Source organism: Mustela erminea, chromosome 4, assembly GCF_009829155.1.
Source record: "Mustela erminea isolate mMusErm1 chromosome 4, mMusErm1.Pri, whole genome shotgun sequence".
In the NCBI taxonomy this organism is placed as follows: domain Eukaryota; kingdom Metazoa; phylum Chordata; class Mammalia; order Carnivora; family Mustelidae; genus Mustela; species Mustela erminea.
In genome coordinates, this window is record NC_045617.1 from 69,368,864 (window position 1) to 69,394,232 (window position 25,369).

General features: G+C 37.0%; 1 protein-coding gene across 1 annotated transcript in view; it reads right to left on the reverse strand.

Annotated features, from left to right (window-relative positions):
• Positions 1-6,028: 6,028 nt before the first annotated feature.
• The window catches only part of ENPP3 (ectonucleotide pyrophosphatase/phosphodiesterase 3), a 75,224-nt gene continuing 55,883 nt past the window's right edge, over positions 6,029-25,369 (reverse strand). Inside the window, exons 20-25 of the mRNA XM_032339505.1 lie at positions 24,900-25,054; positions 16,942-17,077; positions 14,597-14,674; positions 13,832-13,964; positions 12,119-12,275; positions 6,029-6,295 (exon numbers count right to left, since the gene is read on the reverse strand). Of these exons, the coding sequence (XP_032195396.1) occupies positions 6,125-6,295; positions 12,119-12,275; positions 13,832-13,964; positions 14,597-14,674; positions 16,942-17,077; positions 24,900-25,054 (830 nt within the window). The 3' untranslated portion in view covers positions 6,029-6,124. The remainder of the gene's footprint in view (positions 6,296-12,118; positions 12,276-13,831; positions 13,965-14,596; positions 14,675-16,941; positions 17,078-24,899; positions 25,055-25,369) is intronic.

A 25,369-nucleotide genomic window follows, 5' to 3' on the forward strand; every position in this document is an offset into this window, starting at 1 on the left:
TTTATGATGAATAGCTCTCAGTAAACTAGAAACAAAGAAGAACCTCCTAAACTTGGTAAAGAATATCTACAGAAAAGCTACCACTAACATCATACATAATGGTGAGAAACTCAAAACTTCCCCACTAAGGTCAAGTACAAGGCAACAATGTCCCCTCTCCCCTTTCTTTTCCAACACCACACTGGAAGTTCTACCTAATGTAATAAGGCAGGAAAAAGAAATCAAGTGTATACAAATTGGGAAGGAAGAAATAAAACTGTGTTGGTTCACAGATGCTTTGATTGGCTACCTAGAACATCCAAGAGAATTAACAAAACAACTCTTGGGGACTAATAAGTGATTACAGTAAAGTTGCAAGATACAAGATTAATTTGCAAAAGTCAATCACTTTTGGAGGGCAGGGGCAGCAAAGCAAAGTTTATTGAGCAATAAACAAAGTGATAGGACAAAGATTCCAAGGAGGGAAGGGACCAGAAGGAGTTGCCGCTAGAGTTTTCTACATCTAGTGGTTTTTATTGGCTTGTTGGCAGACTGTTTTAAACTGATCAACTCTCCCTGAGCCTGTCATCCAATCAGATTTTTGTCACCTGGTCTATCATATGGGAACGGGCAGAGGGCTTCCTCCAGGGTGGTGTAAAATCCCTTTGAGGGTGGTTTCCTCTTAGGGCAGGGGGTGGCCTCTTGTCACTGCCTGACTCCCTTCCAAGTTTCCTTCATCATTTGCCATTCTGAAGAAGTAACCCTAACTGCTCTTAGGGAAGAAGGGCGACAATCAATAGTAGCTACTTCGGCTGGTCAGAGGTCAGCATTCCTCTCATCCGGATCCAACAAGTGGTCCCCTGTACATATCTGGTTTGACTTCCACATGAGGCTCAATATGAATTACCACCATTTGGAGTTTGATGACCTTTATTAATTAGTTGTCCTTAATGATGGTGGATATCCCAGACAAGCCACCATAAATGTTGCAGGACTTTTTTCCCCATTGGTGCCTGCAGTTCTTGGTCACACCACTTCAAAGAATGAAGAGGTAGACCAGAAAGAGTTGTGGGCAGCAAAGCAAGGTTTATTGAGCAATAGCAAAGTGATAGTACAAAGCTCCCAAGGAGGGAGGGGACTCAAAGGGGTTGCCCTCAATCACGTTTCTTTATGCCTGCAAAGAACAAATGGAACTTGAAATTAGAAACACAATACCACTTACATTAGCAACCCCCAAAATGACATACTTAAGTATAAATCTAACAAAATATGTACAAATCTAACTGAGGAAAACTATAAAAGTGGGGGACAAAACAAAGAATTAAATAAAGGAGAGATATTCCATGTTCATGAATAGGAGGATTCAATACTATTAGGATACTAGTTCTTCTACTTGTTCTATAGATTCAGTGCAATCTCAGTCAAAATCTCAGAAAATCTCTTATGGATATCAAAAAACTGATTCTAAGTTTATAGAGAAGCAAAAGACTCAGAATAGCCAATATGATATTGAAAGAGAAGAACAGAGTTGGAGGTTTGTTGCTATCTAACTTCAAGACTTATTATAAAGCTGAAGTAATTAAGACAGAGTGGTATTGGTGAAAGAATGGATCAATGAAATAGAACAAAGAGCCCAGAAATAGAACCACATAAATATATTCAGCTGATCTTTGAAAAAGGAGAAAAGGCAATACAATAGGCAAAGATAGTCTTTTCAATAAATAGTCCTGGAACAAGTGGACAGCCACAGGCAGAAAATGAATCTACACAGACCTTATGCTCTTTACAAAAGACTAACTCAAAATAGATCATTTACCTAAAAATGTAAAACTATAAAACTCTTAGAAGATAACATAGGAGAAAATTTAGATGATCTTGAATTTGGTGATGACTTAGATACAACACCAAAGTCACAATCCATAAAAGAATTGATTAATTAGCTGGACTTCACTACTGCTCTACAAAAGACAGCACCAAGAGAATTAGAAAACAGGCCACAGACTAGGAGAAAATATTTGCAAAAGATACATCTGGTAAAGGACACTTATTCAAAACATACAAAGAACCCTTAAAACTCAACAATAAGAAAACAATCTGATAGAAACATGGGTTGAAGACCTTATCAGACATTACACCAAAGAACATAGCAAATAAGCATGTGAAGGTTCTCCACATCATATATAATCTGAGAAATACAAATTGAAATAATAGTGAGATACCACTACACACCTACTGAAATGGCCAAAATCCAGAACAGTGACAACACCAAATGCTAATAAGGATGGGGGGCAACAGGAACTTTCCTTTTTGTTGTGGGAATGCAAAATGGTAGAGCCACTTTGGAAGACAGTTTGGCAGTTTCTTACAAAACTAAAGATGGGCGCCTGGGTGGCTCAGTGAGTTAAGTGTCAGTCTCAGGCTCAGGTCATGATCTCAGGGTCCTGTGTTGAGCTCCCCATTCGATGGGGAGTCTGCTTCTCCCTCTCCCTCTGCTTCCCACTTTCATGCTCTATCTCTCTCAAATAAATAAATAAATACAATCTTTAAAAAAAAAAAAAAACTAAACATAATCTTACCGTATGATCCAACAATAATGCTCTTTGGTATTTACCCAAAGGAACTGAAAACTCAGGCCCACACAAAAACCTATATACGGAGGTTATAGCAGTTTCATTTATAACTGCCCAAGCTGAAAAACAACCACGCTATCTTTCAGTAGGTGAATGAGTAGACTCAGTATATCTAGGCAATGGACTCATGGTTTTTTGTACACATAGTTGTAAATATGAGTAGAGACACAAATAGAGAGATCCTAGACAGGAAGATGTAGATAGAGTTTGTACTTTTGTTGACTAAAGGGACATAGATTCCAGAAGTAATTATAGCACCAGTGTTCGCTAAATGGAATCAGGGCTCCTTGGAGAAATGGTTGATTTTAGAGTTAGTACAGAGAAAGTATAAGATGAGCCTAAACATTTTTTTATATCAGAAAGTAAGAAAGTGTCCTAAAAATGATGAGGATATGTCAGAAGACTCGAGTGTACTTAGAAGAGCTCCCATAGGCAAAATCTGGGGCAACTTGAGTACCAAAATAAGTAACAATTATAATGTATTTTAATTCATTGGAACAAAAAGCATTAGTGAGTTTATACAAATAACAAATAATGAACAAATAAACGCATAACAGAAAACTTTTCCTTACAGTAAAATTCTAATAAATGTAGGAAGAGTAATGGCAGTTTAAAAAATCACGTTTTTGCAACTATCACAGTTATCATAAAAATTTAATCAGCAAGATTTATTAATGTAGGTGGGGGCACTTGGGTGGTTCAGTCAGTTAAGCATCTGCCTTTGGCTCAGCTCATGATTCAGGGGTCCTGGGATCAAGCCCTGCATGGGGCTCCCTGTTCAGTGGGGAGTCTGCTTCTCCCTCTCCCTGCCCCTCCCCTTGCTTGTGCTGTCAATAAATAAATTAAATCTTGGAAGAATTCTTCATGCATACTAAAGGCAGTGGGTGATTTAATGAAAACCAGGGAGTTTATAGGGTCTCAAGTATCCCACACAGATAACTTACAAATTATAAATGGAAAAATACTATCTTTACAGAAGGGAAGCCAGGTGAACTCCAACCTAACCAACTGATCCAACTTGGCACAAGTAACCATGGCATACTTGAACATCATGTACTTCCTGATACGAAGCTGAGAACACACCATGACCGATATTGTGTTCCTGCCAAAAATGTAAAAACGTCTGATTACGAGGAAATGTCAGAAAACCCAATTTGAGGGACAGTCTACAAAAGAAATGACATGGACTCATCAGAAATGTCAACATTATTTCATAAAGGCTGAGGAACAGTTGTACATTATAAGAAACCAAAGTGGACAGAAAACAATGCAATGAACAATTCTGTTTGGGATTGCCAAAAATATTATATAGGATATCACAGAAAATATGAGGAAACTTGAATTAGACCTATAAATTAAATAATGTGATTTACCAACATTAAGCCCTCCAGCTACCACTGTATTAGTCTAATGTCCTTGATCTTAGGAAATACACATTTAAGTTTCAGGGGGAAATGGGTGTGATGTCTAGCATGTACTCTCAAAGTTCAGGGGAAAAAATGAGGAAATTAATAATTGGTAAAGCTGGGTGAAGGTTATACAAGAGTTCTTTATACTATTCTTGCAATCTTTCTGTATCTTGGAAATTCTAAATAAGTATTTTTTAAATTTAATTTTTTCAATGTTCCAAGATTCATTATTTATGCACCACAATTTTTTAAAATTTTTTAAATGCAACTAACATTATTGTCTACATTTTCAGGTTTTTAAAAAATAAAACAAGCTCACTGTAAAAAAAAAAAAGTGACTATATAAAGTTGTAAAGTAGCAGTTTCAAGACAAGGATAATTCCGTGTTTGCCAAATAACTGGTGTCCTTCCCTCAAAATGATTTCATACTTATGTATTTCTTTTTAATAGGATAATGATTATACAAAAGGAAGGTACAGTATCACACAACATCTACACAAGAAAAAGTAACTTCAATTTTTCTGACTGAAATTTGCATTTCTATGTTGTATGCCCATTTGACCTGATAATAGAAAACAATTTAGTTACCTTCAGAGAAATTCAGAAGCAATGAGGACATTCCGAGTTAAATTCAGTTCAGGGGTGTAACCATCCTCCATTTGTCTCCTCATGGTGGAGTCTAAATTCAGGTGATCTTATCTAATTTCCAGGCTATGATGGTGCAGAGGAACATGAATTGGTGGAATTCTTTTATGTTCAAGGTATTAATGGTTCCGCCATGTTAACTGGAATCGGTTTTCCATTTGTGTGTGCAGTTTTCACTGCACGCATTTTTAAACTAAATCTTACAAGTGGAGAAAATATCTAAAAAAAAACAAAAACAAAAACCCAGTGGCATTTAAACTAATATTTCATTAGTTGTAATAATGCCACATTTCATTTATCTCCTAAGAGAAATAGTTTACTTTTTTAAGCCGACTTTTTTTTTTTTTTAATGTCACAGGATTTTTCATCACTAGCAAAACCTTTGTCCCCTGGATCAACTGGTCTTTGTATCAGAGAATCACTTGAACATTGCTCTCTAGCTACCCCAAAATCTGATCAATGGTATTGCCCCTCAGAAAGTATAGGATCTCCTTGATTAATAAGTTTTTGAAAAATTAATGAATAGACACAAAGTGACTTTTTAAAATTTTAGACAATGCCAAAGTCACAAAGCTAAAAATGTATCTCCCTCTCTCTTTACCATTAATTCCTACCTCTCCCCACCCCAGCTATATTATATAAATCAGGGGTTGACAAAGGATAGCCCATCCATGGTTTGTTTCTTGATAAAATTTATTGTAGCCAAATCTAGCCCTCCATGTTTGTTTGCTTTTTTTTTTGTAAATAAAGTTTTATTTGAACACAGCCACTCTAATTTCTTTTACATATTATCTATGACTACTTCCTTGATGTAATGGCAGAGCTAAGTAGTTGCAATAGAGACTGTATGGCCTAAGGCAATTGATCATCTGGCCTCTGAAATACAATAGTGTGCTATTTTACCTACTTCTCTGTTTAACAATAGACATACTTTCACTAAATAGTCTATTTCTTTCTTCACAGTATTGCAATAGCATTTCATCCCATTGTTTGTTTAAATAAATTCCATAATTTGTTCAACCAGCCTTTTAGGTTGTTTTCTGGTCTTTTCTATTGTAAAGATTTGTTGACAGTTTTTATAAGTGAAATTACTGAATGAGATCATGTGCATCTTTTAATAAATATTGTCTAACTGTCAAATGTAACACTTCTCGGTATAATGTTCACCAAAGTGACACTTCTCTTGGTCTCCCTTCTGTTTAGTTAATGCTGGGCATGAAAATATAGCTCAAGATTATAAATATAATAAGGAAAGTCTCACACAGCACAATCTCTGTGCAAAAAAAAAAAGTAACTTACAAAATAAAATTCACAATTATAGAGATGAAAAAGCAAGAAGGGAATAATGAAATTATGCCACATGGCTTTTTAAGGATTTAAGGAAAATTGAAAACTTTATTTTGTGATTGTTTAACAGGGAAGAATCATTTACGTTCTGCCAGAAATCATTCATATATTAAGTCAAATAACGGTTTCAAATGTGGGTAAATATGTCTTCAGTTGCAAAATTTCAGAGACAGGCTGTAATTTTTCCTGGTAAAAGTCCAGTCCAGTAAGAAGTTCCACATCACGGACCCGAGCAACGTGGGCTTGCCATCTTTCTTCAATCCAAACAGCTTCTGGCTTATATTGCTGTAAAAGAGAAACAAAAGACTGTTTTTCATGGAGCATTATTTTTCATTAACAGAAAGATCTTTTATGATTTAGAAGTTTGCCTTTTTCCTGTGGTTTTTAATGCCCTAAATCTTCACTTGATATACCTCCATTTTGTTGTTTCCAACAATATAAGGAAAACAAAAGTACAAAGTACATTAGAACAAATACCACCAGAAAGTCATCAAGTTAGCTATTTTAATATTTACTTTATGAAAAAGAAATAAGATCTTACAGATGAGGCTAAATTCCCGATGTTGTTCTACTCAGCACTGAGCATTATCATGAGTTCATGTGAATCCAGTGTTTTTAAACCTGCTGCACATAAGTATACAATACAAAGCACTGATTTATGAGTTTTCAAATTTATATAAGTGATGTCACAAGTGGCATTCGATAGTTACTTTCTCAATCAGTACGTTTGCAGTATATCCAAAGTGATATATCTAGAGCTAGTTCAATCATTTGTTTTTAGCTGTGGTTTGTGGTAGCAGTTTTTTTTTTTTCCCACTGCCATACTGATAGTATTTTTGGCATTATAAATAATACTGTAATGAACAACTTGGCACATACCTCCTGTATTCGAGAATATGACTTTCTAAGATCTACACATGCACTTGCTGGATCATATAGTACATGCAACTTTAATTTTACCAGGTATCAAACCTTGCACTCCTCAAGGTGTTCATAGCGATTTACACTTGGCATTGGCAGTGGAAGATAATAACTGTTTCCCCACATCCTTGCCAAATGAGTGTCAAAGGTTCCATCTCTGTTTGATTTTATTACCCTGAGTACCATTATAGCTGAGCATCTTTTCAGACATTCCTTGGCCATCTGATTTTTAATAGGTATTTTACTTCATAAAAATCAATTCAATCATTTAGAGCCATGGATTTCTACATATTATTTTATTTTTTATATAAGTTTTCTGATATTCATATGGTCTTGTTAATTTTCATTTCCATTTTTTTAAAAGAAAGCAAATTTGAAAGTTTGTTTAATTAGAAGAGTGTCTTCTGATAACTGTCATTTGATTTATGATGTTCTATATTCTGGCTAACTGAACATAAGAAAAAAAAAAAACCTGTCATTTGACTTCAGTGTGGTAGTTAGCTTGTTTTTTAAATATGCAGGCTTAAAATAGGAAGCTATTATTTGAGCTAGAGGAAGTGTAAGAGGGAACTATGTCTTGTCTCTAACCCCCTTAGTCCCCCTAACCTCCTAAGGGCTAATGATGCATGTTAATTTTTTAAAATAAGTAAAATTTTAAAATAAATAAACACTGTATTAATTTGAGGTCAGATAGCCAATGCGAATCTAATTGATTAATTCGTTTTTCCCTGCCTTTACTAGTTTCCATTTCAGCAGCATTTAATGTTTCTTATCATGTTTCTCACAAAGTTCTCTCCCACTTGATTTATATTGCTCTGCTCTCTCATAGGACTTCCTTGGTGCCTTGCCGACTAAATGTTTACTCAACACCTGACTAAGTCTACTCTCTTTTGAAATCGCAATTCAATGAACCTAATAAAGCACAACACATAACTCTATTTTGGCAGGGGGACTACTCGGTACAGGGTAAGGTCACCTGCACTGACCAGTGTGAATAGAAGCTACCCATAGACCATGGGATGTACGAGTGCATTCCATCAGAAGATCAGCCTTGCATCGATGCTGTTCTTATGAGCTGTATTTAAATACCATTGACCCTTGGACAACTTGGGCTTGCACTGTGAGGATCCATGTAGATGCAGATTTGTTTCAGTAAATACAGCACAGAACTGCAAAGGTCTTTCCCTTATGATTTTCTTAAAAGCAACTTCACTTCTCTAGCTTACTCCATTGTAAGAATGCAGTACATGATACAGAGAAAGTAAGTGCTTACCAGCTGTTTATGGTATTGTCAGGCTTTCAGTCGATAGTAGGCTATTGGTAGTTTGGTTTCAAGGAGGTGGAAAGTTATACATGGATTTGCAGCTGTGTGGGGGACAGCACTTCTAACCCCTATATCGTTCAAGAGTCAACTGTGTATGTGTTACAACTATTATATGCCCCTAAAATATTACTCGCTTTGTTAGGTTTTTGAGGCAATATCAGTTTCAGTATTTTTCCACTCTAACTACTTCCTTATTTTCTCCCCTTAACCACATACAGTCTGGTTATTGCTGCTACCACACTAATGGAATCGCTTTGGCAAGGATAACTTGAGTGGATTTTTTTTTTTTTTTTTAAGATCCTTCACTTATTTGGTCACTCCAAGCTTCTAAAATTTCCTTTTTTCTAACTTCTTACTTGTTCACTGACACTTTGTTTCCTCAACTGCTTCTGGTGTTTTCTATCCTGGAACTATAGACATTTTCCTCAGTTTGATCTTTGGATCTCTTCTTTCCACTTTCTTCCCTTTGGCAACTTTATTTCACTACCATAATTTAATACCAAATCTGTCTCCACAGTTCTGGTTTCTCGTCCAAGTTCCATACCTGTATTTTCCAGTATCTTCTGAACAAGCCACAGTAATCATTGCCACCTGGACTCAAGACAACATACTCTTTTATCTGGCAGGAATTGAACAATATAAAGTTGAGAGTAAAAAAAGAAAAGTGAAAAGAAGGACAGAAAACATGGAAAAACAGGGAAGGAAGAAAATAAATAAGGCTATATGAATCTAGTCTCCTGGAAAAAGTGTGAGGTAGAGTTGTGAATCTATCATTTCTAAACTGGTGTCCATTTCTTCAGATCTCTTACAGTGGGGGTACCTCCCGCACTGAGTGGTTAGAATATTTGAAAGTGCGGTTTCCATACAGCATTCCCCTTAAAACGGGCCAACTATTTCACTGAGTGCCCAAGACATGATTACCTTTCTTAATGCTAAGGGAAATACTGACTGATTCAGACTTTTTAAGGTATAGTTTTACATGTACTGAACTTATGGGGTGATCTGACTAAAGAGGATTTTACTTGCATATAATCTCACTTTATATTGACTGTAGAATGTGTAACTCCAACATAAGATGTGACTTCTTTAAAATGGCCACCATTTGCTTACTATGTACTGAGAATTCTTGGGGTTTTATATGAAATAACTTTTCTAAAGCTCACAGCAATTTTATAAGGGAAGGTGAATTTTTGTTTTCAACTGAGGAGATTAACATTCAGTTATTTACCCAAAGAGGCAATGTCAGTAACTGAACACAGGGTGTCCAACTCCAAAATCCATGTGTTTAAGATCTATTCTATACTGCTTCTCATATACCCTCCCAAGTATTCAACTGGTTTCTCAGTCTGAAGACCACCAAGAGCAAATCCATCCTTCCCAAAATTTGATTATCTCATAAATTTCCTAGTCGGTCATGCCTAAATTTTCAGTTACATTTGACCCTTTCTCATCCTGCCTCTCTCTTCCCTCTTGTCTAACTGACAGCCACATCTTATCCACAATATCCCTCATAATCAAAGCATGGTTTAAGTTTGCTTTACACTCATCATATTTTGATGTCTCCTAATTACCTTTATAAATTTACTATACTGCAAATTTCTTGAAATCTTAGATAATGTCCAATTCAGTAGTGTTGATATCTTCTTCAATGGAGACGATACCCTAGTAATTTTGAGATCATCTTTTCTTTGGATGTCTGAGGCGTCATACCATTTGTACCTTACCTTGAAGCCTAAGTAGAATTTTTAGCAGATGGAAAAGAAGGGCATACTAGGAAAGAAAAGCATGAGCAATGATGTTGAGGAGGGAAACTCAAGATGCATCCAATAGTTTCAAGGACTTCCACAGGCCCACAACTTGGGTTTATAAGGCCAGTTGAAGGGAAATTGTGAAGAGCCTTAAGTAAAAGCTAGAAGGTTTTTGTTTGCTTGTTTTTGTTTTTCATTCAGGGTAGATAAAGTTTTGGGATGAGAAAGCATGTCATAATAAAAATCTGAAGTTTAAGCTAAGTTGGTGTACAGAGGTGAAGGGGAGGTAAAAAGAGACAATGAAGCTACTTAGGCTGGTCTGACAAAAGGCAGTAAGAGCCTAGACCAGGGGTAGTTAATAGTTTCCTCTTTGCATACCCATTTTAATCAATCCATAGTAACTACCTAGAGCCTTCTATAAAGTACTACTTAATTCTGATTCAGTGGTAACTAGCACCACGGTGAATTAGTCACCACTTCTGCCATTGGAAGCAAACGTGAAGAGTGAGGGCTTATCCTTTTCTGGAAATACTTGCCCACTCTAGGACTCTAAGGGAGCCACTGCTTAGCCTCTAACCTTTGCCCTCCATCTTTAGCCACTGAAAGACCACTCAAACATTCAAGTTCAAATCCTACCTTTAAGACCCAGTTAGAAGGTCACCTTCCCTACTAAGAAATATTTCTCCTTTGAAATCCTACAGCAACTGTATCTGTCCCTCTTCATGCCCCTTATCTCTTCTTTCTTCTATTGTACTAGGCATCTAAGGACTAGACTGTGAGCCACTTTTGACAGAATTCATGTCTTCTTTATCAGTGTATCTCCCACAATACATAGTATGGTGAAGGCAGTGATGTGTTGAACACCTGAAAGAATAAAGATGAATTCCAATCTGACCTAGAACCTAAGCTTTAATTTCCAGTCTCTACTAGCCTGTGGGATTTTCCATGTGAACACCCATTACTGCAAAGGACATGCCTAAACTTAACTCTTATCTAACTGCCAAAATAATTCTCATTCCTAACTTCCCTCTCCATTTTTTTCCTAATTACCTACATTTAAAATCTCTGATTCATCTTCAAGTCTCCCTTTTTCTTTGGCTGTTGCATCCAGTTACCAAATCTTTTCTCCTTTGAAAGTTCTTCTCAGTCCTCTCAATTTGTTCAGATTCTGCACATTTTCAGGGCTGAACCTTATTCTCTCCTCATTTTAGATAACCCTCCTTTATAGATTATTCTAGTCAAATGTGTTTCAAACGATCGTTATATTATTTAGCCATTAACCCAACTTTAGATTTAGCAATTAAAGCAACTTTGTGACATCTCATTTTTAAAATAATTTTTATATTATCAACTCACCCATTTATGTGTTTATATTTCATTTATCCTTATTTATACTTCATTTATATATCTCATTTATACGTCAAAGTTATATATGAACTCCTTGAGGGCAGAGACAATGTATTCTTCATTGGTGCATTCTAAAAAGTTTTTTCCCAGTACTACGCACTTAATAGGTACTCAGTATATTTGTTGAATAATTAATAAAACCCAATTACAAGAATACATATTTTTCCTATAAAAATTTATGCAGTAAGTTTAAGTAACCATTTACACACAATTTTCCTTGATCCATAAAGATGTTGAAGTAGACTAACACACGATGTTTTAAAAAAGTGTTATTTTAACTCATTGTCTGCGCATATGTAGTTGATTTTAGACCTCATGTTTCAAGCTGATAGACTTTTTATATTTACATATTCATTCAGGAAACATTGAGTACCAACACTGACGTAGCACCATCAAGCTTCTGTGTTAAGAAATAAAATATTAATAAGATACCACCCCTTTCCTTATGAGTGAGTGTGAATAAAATGTGTATGTGTAAAATACGTAAGATACTCATATAAACACATGTTCATATAGGCACATACATATTTAAATTTACATCAATTACATAAAGATGAGTAGTCTAAGGAAAAGTATAAAAATGAGGTAATTTAGTACAACTCTACCCATGAAACAACTAAAAAAATATGTTATAGTCAAAGCCACTTTTATGAAAGCTTGGAGAAGCTCATTTTTCTCAGGTCCTCAGGACTCTGCAAGCATACTTACTGGGCAGCTTTCCATGTTGGTAGGTCGGTGAGGGATAATAAAGGGTAGGACATCCAGCCTCCCGGGGCAGGCATCAGGGGTGTGGCTCTGATTTTTGCAACTGGTCAGTACCACGAAGTAGTGTGTTGGGATGGGAACCCTAGTGTTCCCTACATATCTAAAAACACAATTGAAAAGATTTCATGTTATTATATTTTTGCTTCTGAAACTTATGTCATTATACATTTTTTAAAAGACATGCTAAAGTAAAAATACAGTCAAAGAAAGTAAATGAACAAAAAGTACAAAATCACATCACATATTTTGACACTTCCATGAGCCAGAACAGAACTTTCTAGAAGTCTAAATTTGGTCATTATAAAACATTACGGGAAAATATGAGAATACAAAGAAAAGGAGACCATGATATTAGGCCTCTTGTGTTTCCTAGTTTTGTTAACTTTATATTTCATAGTGACAATTTGCAGTCGAGCAGGGACTGGAAACAAAGAACCCCCAGTTCCAACTCTAGCTGAACACTTCCGCTAGATGTCTGAGTGGGTGCTAATCCTCTCACATTCTATGACTTGGTAAGTTTCCTCAACTTGAACATGGAGGTGACCTCTACAACCAACTTCACAGGGTGGACATGGGGATAAATCCATGTAACTGATATGACAGTCCTTAAGTGCAAAATAAAGGTAGGCGGAGTCCAGTAAAAGAAATATGACTGCTGTAAGTAGTGATATTACTGTGAATTTAGGATTTCTACATGAACTCAGATGGTTTGTATCCTGGCTTTCCCATTTATTCGCTATGGAACATAGACCAGATACTGAACCTCTCTGTACCTCAGTTTCTCCATCTCTATATGGGGGCTAACAAAATCTAATATAGGAATGTTTTGTGGACTAAATGAAGTGTACATGTTTAGAAAGTACTTAACATGTAGTGAGGTGCTATCAAAGTGTTTGCCAGAACTATTAAATGGTGAAATATAGGATTAATAAGCACTGAAATAAGGACAAGACAAATGAAATGGGAAAAGGCCACACACTGAGTTGTCATAAACGTTACTCCATCAAAAAGGTGTAGGTAGAAACTATTGCTATACGCAGTCTAGGCTCAGACAGCACAGCTGTTTAGTTTGGCCCTTCATACACTTTGATAATAAAGAGAAATCATCAGTAAAACTAAACCTCTCTATTCCTGTGTGCTGCATTCAAAGTAATTCTTAGCAACGTCTATTACGCCCAGGTTTAGTACAAAGATATACAGGTTAATAAGATGGGTTTCTAGGGGAAGCCTCTACCCTCCCCTGGGAGATATAGTATGAACAATCCACTATTGGACGATATTGTGAATCCTAACTACTTGATTTTGTTAAATTAATTGCTAGACAGGCTCTATATTTATTGATAGCACAGTGAGTCTTATCTCTTTAACCTTTACAACATCACATTTTCCCTGTGCCCATTTGTTTAGAAATTTTCTAAACAAACATTTTGTTGAGCTTTTCCTCAACATTTTTCCTTTACCCAGCAGTGTAAATTTTTGCCATATAAAATTTCTGCAATGTATTTAGACTAGTTGAACATAGTCAATGATAACAACTCTATGTAAATACGTTGTGTAATATTTAGAATACTAAGCTTTTATTTAGAGTACTGAGGTTTCCCCCTCTTGAAACCCTATTGCTAAATCAAAAAGTCCATTTGTTTTCAAATTACTTACTCTGTAATTTCATCTGGAGCATCAAAATGGCCATCATAATTATAATCAAATACTGGCCCACTAACCACATTTACTCCATTTCTTTCCATGGCATGTTTCACAAGAAGAACACGGTGGAAGTAATCCCACATTTCTAAAAATAATAGAATAAGATGTTAGAAATATCTACCTTTACTGAACATGGAAATATTTTCTGTTATAGAGAGGTACATTTAAATAGTGTCAAATTCTGCTTCAATAATTGTCAGGGGTGATTTGGTAAAGTCTGCAAAATAGTCCATGTAACAAAAATAAATAGAAGTCACATTGATGGTACTTCCTGTTGCTGATGCAGTTGCAGACTTAACATTACAGTAACAAATGCTTCCAAATTCCTTCCTAGTGTTGAGGTGCTTTCGCGACAGTGATATTCAAAATTATAGTCAGAACATACATACTGCTTTATTAATTATGATTCCAGGGACAAACACCTTTCACTCACTTATGGTAAAGGTCAGTAAAAATTGTGTGTGTGTGTGAAGAGCCAATTAGAACTAAATTAGGATTAAAAACCAATTACTGAAGTTCTAATCACAAGGCACCCTAGGTTGAAGTTGAAAAAAAAAATCTATCTCGGAGATCCTTCCTAACTCTAAATTCAAAGCATTAAAATATAATGGCTCAGTATCAGAGACAAACTGAAAAAAAAAAAAAAGATGTGTTTAGTTTGTAATTTCATAAAGTCACTTAGATATTTTTAAATTAATCATCTAAATGTATACTTACGTTTAAAAGCTTTATACATGGGGACAAAATTACTCGTGATTAAAGCATCATATTGACTATCCGAAGTTCTATTGTTTTCTGCAAAATAAATGGATTCGATTAACCCTAGCCAGAAGAGAAAATATAACATACTACATAACAAGCAAAATACTATTACATACTAATGAAAATTTATTAGCAGTCAGTACACAGGGATACTAAGTACCCTCCAGTAGAGGTTAACAATGCTGACCGTTTTATGCATTTGATACCTGTAGGTTGAATGGTGACCCTCAAAAAGATATGTCCAAAGCCTAACCACACTGTACCTATGAATGTGATACATAGGAAATTTGGGTCTTTGCAGATATAATTGAGTTAAAGTTCTCAAGAAGAGATTATATGGATTTAGAGTAGGCTTGTGTTCTTATAAAGAGAGAGGAGGTTCAGAAGAGGAGATATTCAGGGGAGAAGTCACTGTGAAGATCAAGGCAAAGACTGGAGTGATGTAGCACAAGCCAAGTGATGCCTGGAGCTCCCAGAAGCTGAAGAGGTAAAGAAGATTCTCTCCTTCAAAGGGAGCATGGCCCCACCAATATCTTGATATTGAACTTCTGGTCTCTACCTCTGTGAGATAATACATTTCTATTGTTTTAAGCCACCAGGGTAGTGGTAATCTGTTCCAACAGCCCTAGAAAACAAGCGCTGAACCAGGATGAATGCACAGTTATTGAATGTGCACAAAATAATAATGCTGGCATAAGTAACTCTTCCAAAATCAAATTTCCCTAAGGAAGTGAGTTTTAACTCGATGAAGACTGCTGACGACACCACACACGACTGGTATGGAGGACTCCTGGATGTGCTGTCTAGCACAGTGAGTGCTGGGTATGTGTGCTCGAGACCCATACCGCCCGGGGTGGAAGCCCATCTCCACGGCCCACCAGCTGACCCGCTGGAACAAAGGGCTCTGTCCCTCTGTGCTTCATTGTTTCATGACATCTAGATCACGGAAATATGGTGAGGATTAAAAAAAGCCGCAAGACTATAAACGTTTTTAAAAGGCTTTTAATTTTTAAACTATACTTGGGTATGCTAATATTTAAATGAAAGGCCAATGGCTGAGCACCAAAAAGCATGGAAAAACAAGTTGTTGGGGTTTTTTTCTACCTTAAAATTTCACATGCTATTCACAGTCCTCAGAACCCTTAGAAGCTTTTTTTTTCTTTTTAAATCAAGCCCCAAAAGTTGGGCTAGCAATCCATATGCATTACCTCCTTTTCAGAGAGAAATAAGATTAGCTTACAATGGAATTTCTAACAAATAAATTAGTGGAGAGTTAGCAGAGAGTTTCATTTCATGCTTAAGATTTTTTGAGACAAGTTGTTTTGTTATTAATTGCATTTCGTTGTCGAGGCAAACATGTACGTATCATCTGATGTCTTACAGCTCAACAGATACAATTTTATATGTCAATTAAAAAATTATTAATAAAATGTTGCAACTCCTTAAGGTTCATTCTAGTGTCTGATGAATTCGGGAACTCTGCAAATATTTTAATAAGATACATCAGTTTATTTGCCCTAACTCTGTGTTAGGGGTATAAGTTGATGTGCTACTTGTTTCATTGGGCCTCCCCCTGCCCCGCTTATGAATCCCTAAATTATAAATCTCTAAATTGACCTCTTAGGTCAGGGCTTGTAGAAAAAATGAAGCCAGATATTAGGAACAAACCCATTCCCAGAAGCTGAAATTGCTGAAAATCTCATGAATGAGTTCATTAAACTGACATTTGCTGCTGCATAGGGAAGAGATGAGAGTTTAGAAAAACGACACTGGCTTTCACATGTTCTCAAGAGAGATGCTTTCTTGAAAACAAAAACTGAAAACCTACAAACAACAAATGCAGAGTTCATTCAGCTGCTTAACCCACGGTGTGTAATGGCTGGGTATAAGCACGCTTTGTGTGCGACAGACCCGAGTTCCAGCCTGATTGCTTGCTACGGGCCGAGGGGTGTGCTCCATGCAGGCCTTTGCTTGGGTAGCAGCCAGAAAAAATGTTTTTCTAGACGCTTCGCGTCCCTCTCCAAAGAATCTTCAGTTTTAAAATTAAACTTAAACCTGCCGAACTCTCCGAACATCTGGGCCAGATTAGAGCTGATGTGCGGTTTGCACTGCAAAATTTATTAGTCTTTATTACAGCTGTTGGGCTGCTTCAGGGCAGCCCGCAGCCGCTGGAAAACCTCCTGGGCAGCTAGTTAGCCCAAGCAGGTAGTTTGGGCAAGGAGCGTATGTTTAAGGCACATGCCCACATCCAGCTGATGAGGGCTTTCTAAGTAGCTGCCCTAAAAAAGCGTTCTACTAACCGGGAGGATAGAGGAAGCCGTGGGTGATATTCTCGTCTGCTAAATAGAAGGAACACTTTTGGCTTTCAGAGGGAGCAACCCTGACATCAGCCCGCAGACAGTCTGGGACAGTGGGAGGAAGAGGCGATGTGTCTCCCTGTTGAAAGAGAGAAAAAGAAAAAAAAAGTTACACCCACAGTTGTGGCTAACCCATTGCCTTATATGGTTTGTAACTTCCCTAGAATGTTTTTCATTTAACCTTTTCCTATTTTCTTAGTGAATCAGGTCTACGCAAGCAATGGAAATGGATGTCTTCAGCAATGTTTTCTTCTGTGGTTCCCTTCTGGTTAGGGACACTGGGAGGGCAAATCAAATACATCTTGGAAAGGAATATTTGCAGAATAAAACAGAATTGAGAGCAACCAAATAATGGGAGCTACTACTAAAAAACAAAATTCTTTTGAGGATCTAACTTTTAGGTAGTGATATATACGGTGTACTTATAAGTATATATTGGAAATAAAATAAAAATGATTCATTTTTTAAAATACACATACATAACTAAAGATATTATTTTTCAGTTGGGCAATCTGAGATTAATTCAAAGAAACTACAGTTGTCTGAACTTACTTACATGTTGACCTAAAAAAAATTGGTAGCTGTGCTTCATTTATCATGTAATATAGGAATATGTTTTTTACAATTTTCTTTGTAACTTTATTTTATTTTTATTTAAAAATTTTATTTATTTATTTGTCAGAAAGAGAGCACAAACAGACTGAGCAGCAGGCAGAGGGAGAAGCAGGCTCCCTGCCAAGCAAGGAGCCTAATGTGGGACTTGATTTCAGGAGTCTGGGATCATGACCTGAGCTGAAGGCAGCTGCTTAAGCAACTGAGCCAACCCGGTGGAACTCTATTTATATTTAAAGACTAATACAATATCTTACCCACTGGTAGCCATCTTATAAATATGCTGCCAAACCCAAGTGTCTAAGGTAATACAGTATTAAATCATCATCATATTTCAATTAGCATGTAATCATAAGTAAACATTTTGCTACTCATATCATTTTTTTCCGATTTTAATTCATATACCCACTACTGCCCACAATGTATATTTTTCTTAACAACAAAAAAAGAAGGCTTAGTTAAATTAGGAAGTCCTTCCCCTATTCACTGCATTGGGCTAAAAGTGAAAATTAACTGTGGTGTCTAAAATGTATATAGTGATCATTTTATAATATATGCATGTATGAAATCATCACATGGTACATCTCAAGCTTATGCAATATTTCATGCCAATTATAGCTCAATAAAGCTGGAGAAAAATAAAATGTATATGATCAATTCACAAAGAAAAAGGCAAAAAACACTGTGCACTGTATTTATAGGCAGGAGAGCATCATGATGAGGTACAGAACAAGTAGGAGATGAAGAAGAGCGAAGTCTGAGGAAAAAGCCAACCAGAGAAGGTATTTCCCCATCACGCTACACGACTCCAGCTGGAAAACACTATATAGAAGTTGAGTACCCTCCTCAACTAGACTGAACATTTGGAGCACTTGGGTGGCTCAGTTTTTAAGCATCTGCTTCAGTTCAGGTCATGATCTCAGGGTCCTGGGATTGAGCCCCGCACTGGGCTCCCTGCTCGGCGGGAGGCCTGCTTCTCCCTCTCCCTCTTCCCCTGCTTGTGTTCCCTCTCTCGTGGTCTCACTCTCTCTCTCTCTCTGTCAAATAAATAAATATAATCTTTAGATTGAACACATTTATCTCTGCTTCCTTCCAAAATCCCATTAAAAACATTAACGATGATTCCTAGGAACATCGCCAAAGGCAAGGGAAGCAAGGGCAAAAATGAACTATTGGGATTTCATCAAGATCAAAAGCTTTTGCACAGCAAAGGAAACAGTTAACAAAATCAAAAGACAACTGACAGAATGGGAGAAGATATTTGCAAATGACATATCAGATAAAGGGCTAGTGTCCAAAATCTATAAAGACTTAGCAAACTCAACACCCAAAGAACAAATAATCCAATCAAGAAATGGGCAGAGGACATGAACAGACATTTCTGCAAAGAAGACATCCAGATGGCCAACAGACACATGAAAAAGTGCTCCATATCACTCGGCATCAGGGAAATACAAATCAAAACCACAATGAGATATCACCTCACACCAGTCAGAATGGCTAAAATCAACAAGTCAGGAAATGACAGATGCTGGCGAGGATGCAGAGAAAGGGGAACCCTCCTACACTGTTGGTGGGAATGCAAGTTGGTGCAGCCACTCTGGAAAACAGCATGGAGGTTCCTCAAAATGTTGAAAATAGAACTGCCCTATGACCCAGCAATTGCACTACTGGGTATTTACCCTAAAGATACAAACGTAGTGATCCAAAGGGGCACGTGCACCCGAATATTTATAGCAGCAATGTCCACAATAGCCAAACTATGGAAAGAACCTAGATGTCCATCAACAGATGAATGGATCAAGAAGATGTGGTATATATACACAATGGAATACTATGCAGCCATCAAAAGAAATGAAATCTTGTCATTTGCGACAACATGGATGGAACTAGAGCGTATCATGCTTAGCGAAATAAGTCAAGCAGAGAAAGACAACTATCATATGATCTCCCTGATATGAGGAAGTGGTGATGCAACATGGGGGCTTAAGTGGGTAGGAGAAGAATCAATGAAACAAGATGGGATTGGGAGGGAGACAAACCATAAGTGACTCTTAATTTCACAAAACAAACTGAGGGTTGCTGAAGGGAGGGGGGTTGGGAGAAGGGGGGTGGGGTTATGGACATTGGGGAGGGTATGTGCTTTGGTGAGTGCTGTGAAGTGTGTAAACCTGGTGATTCACAGACCTGTACCCCTGGGGATAAAAATATATGTTTATAAAAAATAAAAAATTTTAAAAAAAGATGCATCTTAAGAGGTTTGTGATGCAGTGAACAATACAGATGAATATATTAGTATCTCCATTTGATGGAACAAAGTGGTTAGGAACGGTCTCACAAAGATGGCATTCATTGCAGGCTCTATGTGTCCTCTCAAAATTCCTATGTGGAAGCCCTAACCCTCAAATGATAGTATGTGGATGTGGGGACTTTGGGAGGTGATCATGGTTGGATGAGGTTGTGATGAGGTCATGAGGAATGGGATTAGTGCCCTTATAAGAGGAAGTACCCTCTCTCTGTCTCTCTCCCCCTTTCTCTCTCTTTCTCGACATATGCTGAGGAAGTTGTTATAAATACACAGCAAGGCCATGGAGTGCCAGCCAGGAATCAGGTCCTCACAGACACCAGATCTGATGGTATCTTAATTGTGGACTTCCCAGCCTCCAGAACTACAAGAAATAAATTTCTCTTTTTTTTTAAGCCAAAAAAAAAAAAAATTAATGATGAAAACACATCATGGATAATACAAAATTTTCAGAAGCTGGAAGTCAGATCAACACTTGTTTACTACTGTAACATGACTTAGTAGACCAGTAAATACTGACAACCAGAAGCCATGATTGGGGAAAGCACAAAGAAGTGAATTCCTACTGCCAAAACCTGAGGGTAGAACTCGGAGTCTCCTAAAGATGGGTAATGTACATAGGGCCAGGAAGAAGAAGACAGGATGAAAGTTTGTAAAAGAAGTTAGATGGAAAGTTTACTCACTAGAGAGGCTGAACGGGAAGGATGTTCAGACTGAAGAACACAACACAGTCCAGAGAGCAGACGTACTATATTGAAAGCAATGGATTAAATAAAAATCTATATACTGAATGCCTATATTCAACAGTTAAAATTATAAAAATGGGGACACTAGGTGGCTCAGTCGGTTAAGCATCTGCCTTTGGCTCAGGTCATAACCCCAGGGTCCTGGGATGGAGTCCTGAGTTGGGCTCCTTGCTCAGCAGGGAGCCTGCTTCGCCGCCTGCCACTCTTCCTGCATGTGCTCTCCCTCTCCCTTTCTGATAAATAAATAAAATCTTTAAAAAAGAAATAAATTAAAGAATTATTAAAATGTTAAGGAAGGGGGGCACCTGGGTGGCTCAGTGGGTTAAAACCTCTGTCTTCAGCTCAGGTCATGATCACAGGGTTCTGGGATCGGGTACCACATCAGGTTTTCTGCTCAGCAAGGAGCCTGCTTCCCCTCTCTCTCTCTGCCTGCCTCTCTGCCTACTTGTGATCTTTGTCTGTCAAATAAATAAATAAAATCTTTAAAAATAAATAATAAAATGTTAAGGAAGGAAGTGTATTATAATTTTTCATGAGGCTGCAGCTGTAAAAGTTATACTCACGTAACAGTTGGGCAAAAATATTTACTATTTTCTCAAAGGAATACAAACTTTGAGTTGGGGGACATGGATCACCATGTCTTTAGTGGGAAAGTGCTAAAAAAAGTTACATTTTTTGTTTACTGAAAATCTTGTTTCTTACATACCAAACCTGAACCCCTAATATAAGTGCATCGAGAGTAGGAAAAGACAGGATGTGGCCTCCTTTATAAAGGGGAGATTATGCAATAGGCAGCCCTCTAGAAGGATGGAGGGGAGGTATGATGGCGTCATTTCTGAGTCCTGGGCTCCTGAGCAAAGGCACAGCGAACCATCCCCCCACCTCCACACATAGAAACAGCTTCAAACCTGCTAGCTCTTTAGAGTTCTTCAGAGTTTTTTTAAAAGCCAAGGGGTAGAAAGTCAGGAAAACAATAAATAGAACTCAGACACTCAGATAAAATCAGAACTCCCTAGCTCTCAAAATTCTTCAAGAGAAGCAGATGATGAGCATACACAGGAAAGAGAGATGCTTTCATTCCTAGTCTGGCGTGGGGTTAAAATAAAACTTGAATAGTGGATGAAATTATTTTTATTGAAGTTATAGACTCTCTTTACCTATAGCCTGAACATAAAAACTAACGTTATTTGTTTTAAGATAGAATAGTTACCATCTGGTCTTATGGTAAGAATAATAACTATATACTTTTAAAATTATTTTTATGGTCATGGTTTTTTCCTATAGGGAAATATATTTCTTATAGTTCCCCCCCAAAATGTTTACGATACATAGTAATGTTCCTAGTTTTTTAAAGAATCATAAAACATATGATTGAGCCATAATTTATAGTATTAGCGCTGACAAGCTTTGGAAACAAAAAAAGGCTATTCAAAAATCCAATTATATGGAACGTGTATACACAAATAGATTGAGAGAGAGGGAAACATTTTTCACGTGTGCTCGATTTTCTTCTCTGAAAAAGTCCTTTTATTTACATTAAATTTATTAGGTATATACTCTAAAACACAATCCTAATTCTTGCTCTTAATTTCAATTTTTCACCCAGCAACAGAAAGAGCAGTTTACACAGCCCTACTCTATGGTCCCAGAAGCAAAACCCATATACAGTCTAATCAACCCTAATAGTTTTGAAACTGTTCTTGCAGGACCTTGATTTCAAATCACAGCTGCTTCTCCAGAACTCTTTTGTGATAACAGTAACAACAACAAAAATTAGAAAACCCACCAAAACCACAGAAAAACAAAAAGTTCATAAAACTTAAAGGCACAAGCCAATTGGGCCCATGCTCCAAAAAGCGCTTATTTAAAGTCTGATTTTTCAAACACAGGGCTGATTTACAACATTTTTATGTGAATCTCAAAACATCCTTGTATGTAATTTTCTTGAACCACAACATACTAACGGAGTAATTTCTGAATTAGAAAGCAGAAAATTGCTAGAATTCCATCCTGTCTCATGGAAGGAGAAATGCACAAGTAGTTCTGTGGGATCAGTGGAAGGACAGGAACTTTTGGTAACAAAGAAGCTAGTTTTAAAACAATAACAAAAAAGAATTGTACTAAGCTCCTGGTCTGGGCCCACTTAAAATCTCTCTGCCTCTGGTTTCCGCCAAAGCTCATATAAATTCAGGAATGCAAGACAGCAGGGGAAAGTATCAAAAACATAAACATTCCCCTTAACTCCACACAATCCCTGCTACCTGAACTTTTCAAAACAGAGAATGGAATAATAACACTGGCCTTGGATCTACTGCCCTTCTCAAAACCAAAAAACAAATAGGAATTATTTTAAGGAATAAGTAAATTCATACTGTTGTTCCACAGTATGTGGAGGAAAGTCACAAACTGAAGATTTCACATAATAGGAAAGGGATGTTGCCATTAATCAGACACATGAACTCAGGTAACTGTTGGTAAAATATTTGCCCACATTGGGAAACATCAGTGCTTTCCTACCAGGCACCACAATTAAACCATTGTCAGCAGTAGAGTTGGTGTTCAGAACATACAAAGCTTCAGTTAATAGCAGGAAAATATGCTTATTTTTCTCCAGAAATCTTGGATTGGAACAAGAATAGTAAATAAACCAGATACAACCAATCACTTCTTGGCCATAAAAAAAATGGAGGGTCTCTACCCTTAACAAGAAAAGTAATAGGTTGAAGTTTATCATCTGAGTCTTTGGATCTAAGATATCAAGATTTTCTCAACAAGAACAGCTCCCTGGGGTGCCTGGGTCGCTCAGTGTGTTAAGCCTCTGCCTTTGGGTCAGGTCATGATCTCAGGATCCTGGGATCAAACCCCTGCACTGGGCTCTCTGCTCAGAAGGGAGCTTTCCTTCTCTTTCTGCCTGCCTCTCTGCTTACTTGTGATCTCTCTCCATCAAATAAATAAATAAAATCTTAAAAAAAAAAAAAAAAGAACAGCTTCCTGATTATTTATTTACCCTTCTAGTTGAAAGTCTTGCTTTCTCCTTAAGTCTTTAAAAATAATGGTTTGGGATTAATTTAGCCAATGCATTCATTCAGGAAACATTTACTGGGCAGCTCTATTGCACTGGGATACATTAAGTAGAACCATCCCTGCCCCGAAGGGGTGTTTTGACTGATTTTTGGCAGACTTTGATTTTTGCTTTCATTTCTGTTTCCCTGATTGCGAATGAGGTTCAGTTGCTTGGCACATAGTCACTGCCCATTTATTAACTAAGATGTTTGCCATTCTCTTGATTAGTGGAAGAGATTTATTAGCTATTCTGGATCCTAATTACCATTCTGGATACTCATCTCTTGTTTCTTATGTACAATGCAAATACACTGTCTCTTCCATAACTTTGTCTTTTTGTCACGTATTATATTAATACAGCCAAATTAGTCAATTTCCTCTGTATTTTCGTTGTTGTTGTTGTTGTTGTTGTTCTTGTGTCCTTCTCTATCCCAAGGTCATCAAGATATATAGAAAGGAAAATATGGATTTGCTGTTCACATTTAGATCTATAAACCCACCAACAATTTAATTTTGTATATGGTGTGAAATAGAGATCTATTTTCTTTCTTTTGGTAGCCCAAAGTCCCAGGGTCACATATCAAAAGAGAGATTGTCAGACAGTGAAAAAGAAGAGAACTTCAATAGTTGGATTCTCAACCCTAGTCTAAAGAGATCTATCACATAGCCCATCTATACCTGTAAGTCTAGCCTGACCTATTAGTGCTGCATCCTTCGGGGATGGATTACGTCTTCCTCACACTAGTCTCCTTGTGCCTACCATAACACACAGCAGATAGAAAAGTATTTGTTAAACAATCAAATAAATATAAAGCCCTTCATAATCTAGTTAGCCTCACATTCTAGGTGCACCTATCATGTACTTAGGATAGATGAAATAAATAGTGTGCCTCTATTATTTCCTATTGCTTCTCTTGGAAAACTTTTCTACCTGCCTCACCAACTGGTCTGTGAATACCTTTTAATTTCTCTGGGCAAAACACAACGTGTTCTCTTTTGCACCGACATAGCACCTACAAATACCTTTAAGGAATGCCTGGGACCTTGTTTTACAAGACACAGATCAGTTGAACACCCTTTGGGATCTCCACTGAAAATCAAAAGTCAATTCTTAGACTATTCGAGAACTACAAATCTTTTCCATCCTTCAGGGCTCAATGGACACAGGAACTCACTGGTTTCTGTACTGTATAGGAGCTCCAAATGGGCATCTTGAAAGCTTTTCCAAATCCACTGACATATTCCCTATGATAGAGAAGACAGTGCTCCTTGTTCTTCTGCATAACCTTGGGCCTCCCAAATGGCAAATTTAGTTTCTCTGTCACTGTTACTAAAATGAAAAAAACAAAAGAACATAAAATAAAAATGTTTGTAAAATTAGCAAATATTTCTATGCATGAAACTATCATCTGATGGTTTATTATGTGCCAGTCACTCTGATAATTACTTTTCATACTTAACCTCTTAATTCTTATAATTCTGAGGCATATATTACAAAACTAGGGTTTAGAAAAGTAATCTGACCAAGGAGCTAACAGCTCACAGGACATATTTGAAGAGATACACCCTCAAAACCAAAAGGACATACTTTGTAACAAAGATGACCTACCTTAGTAATTATCATAGGAAAGATTATGCAATTTTA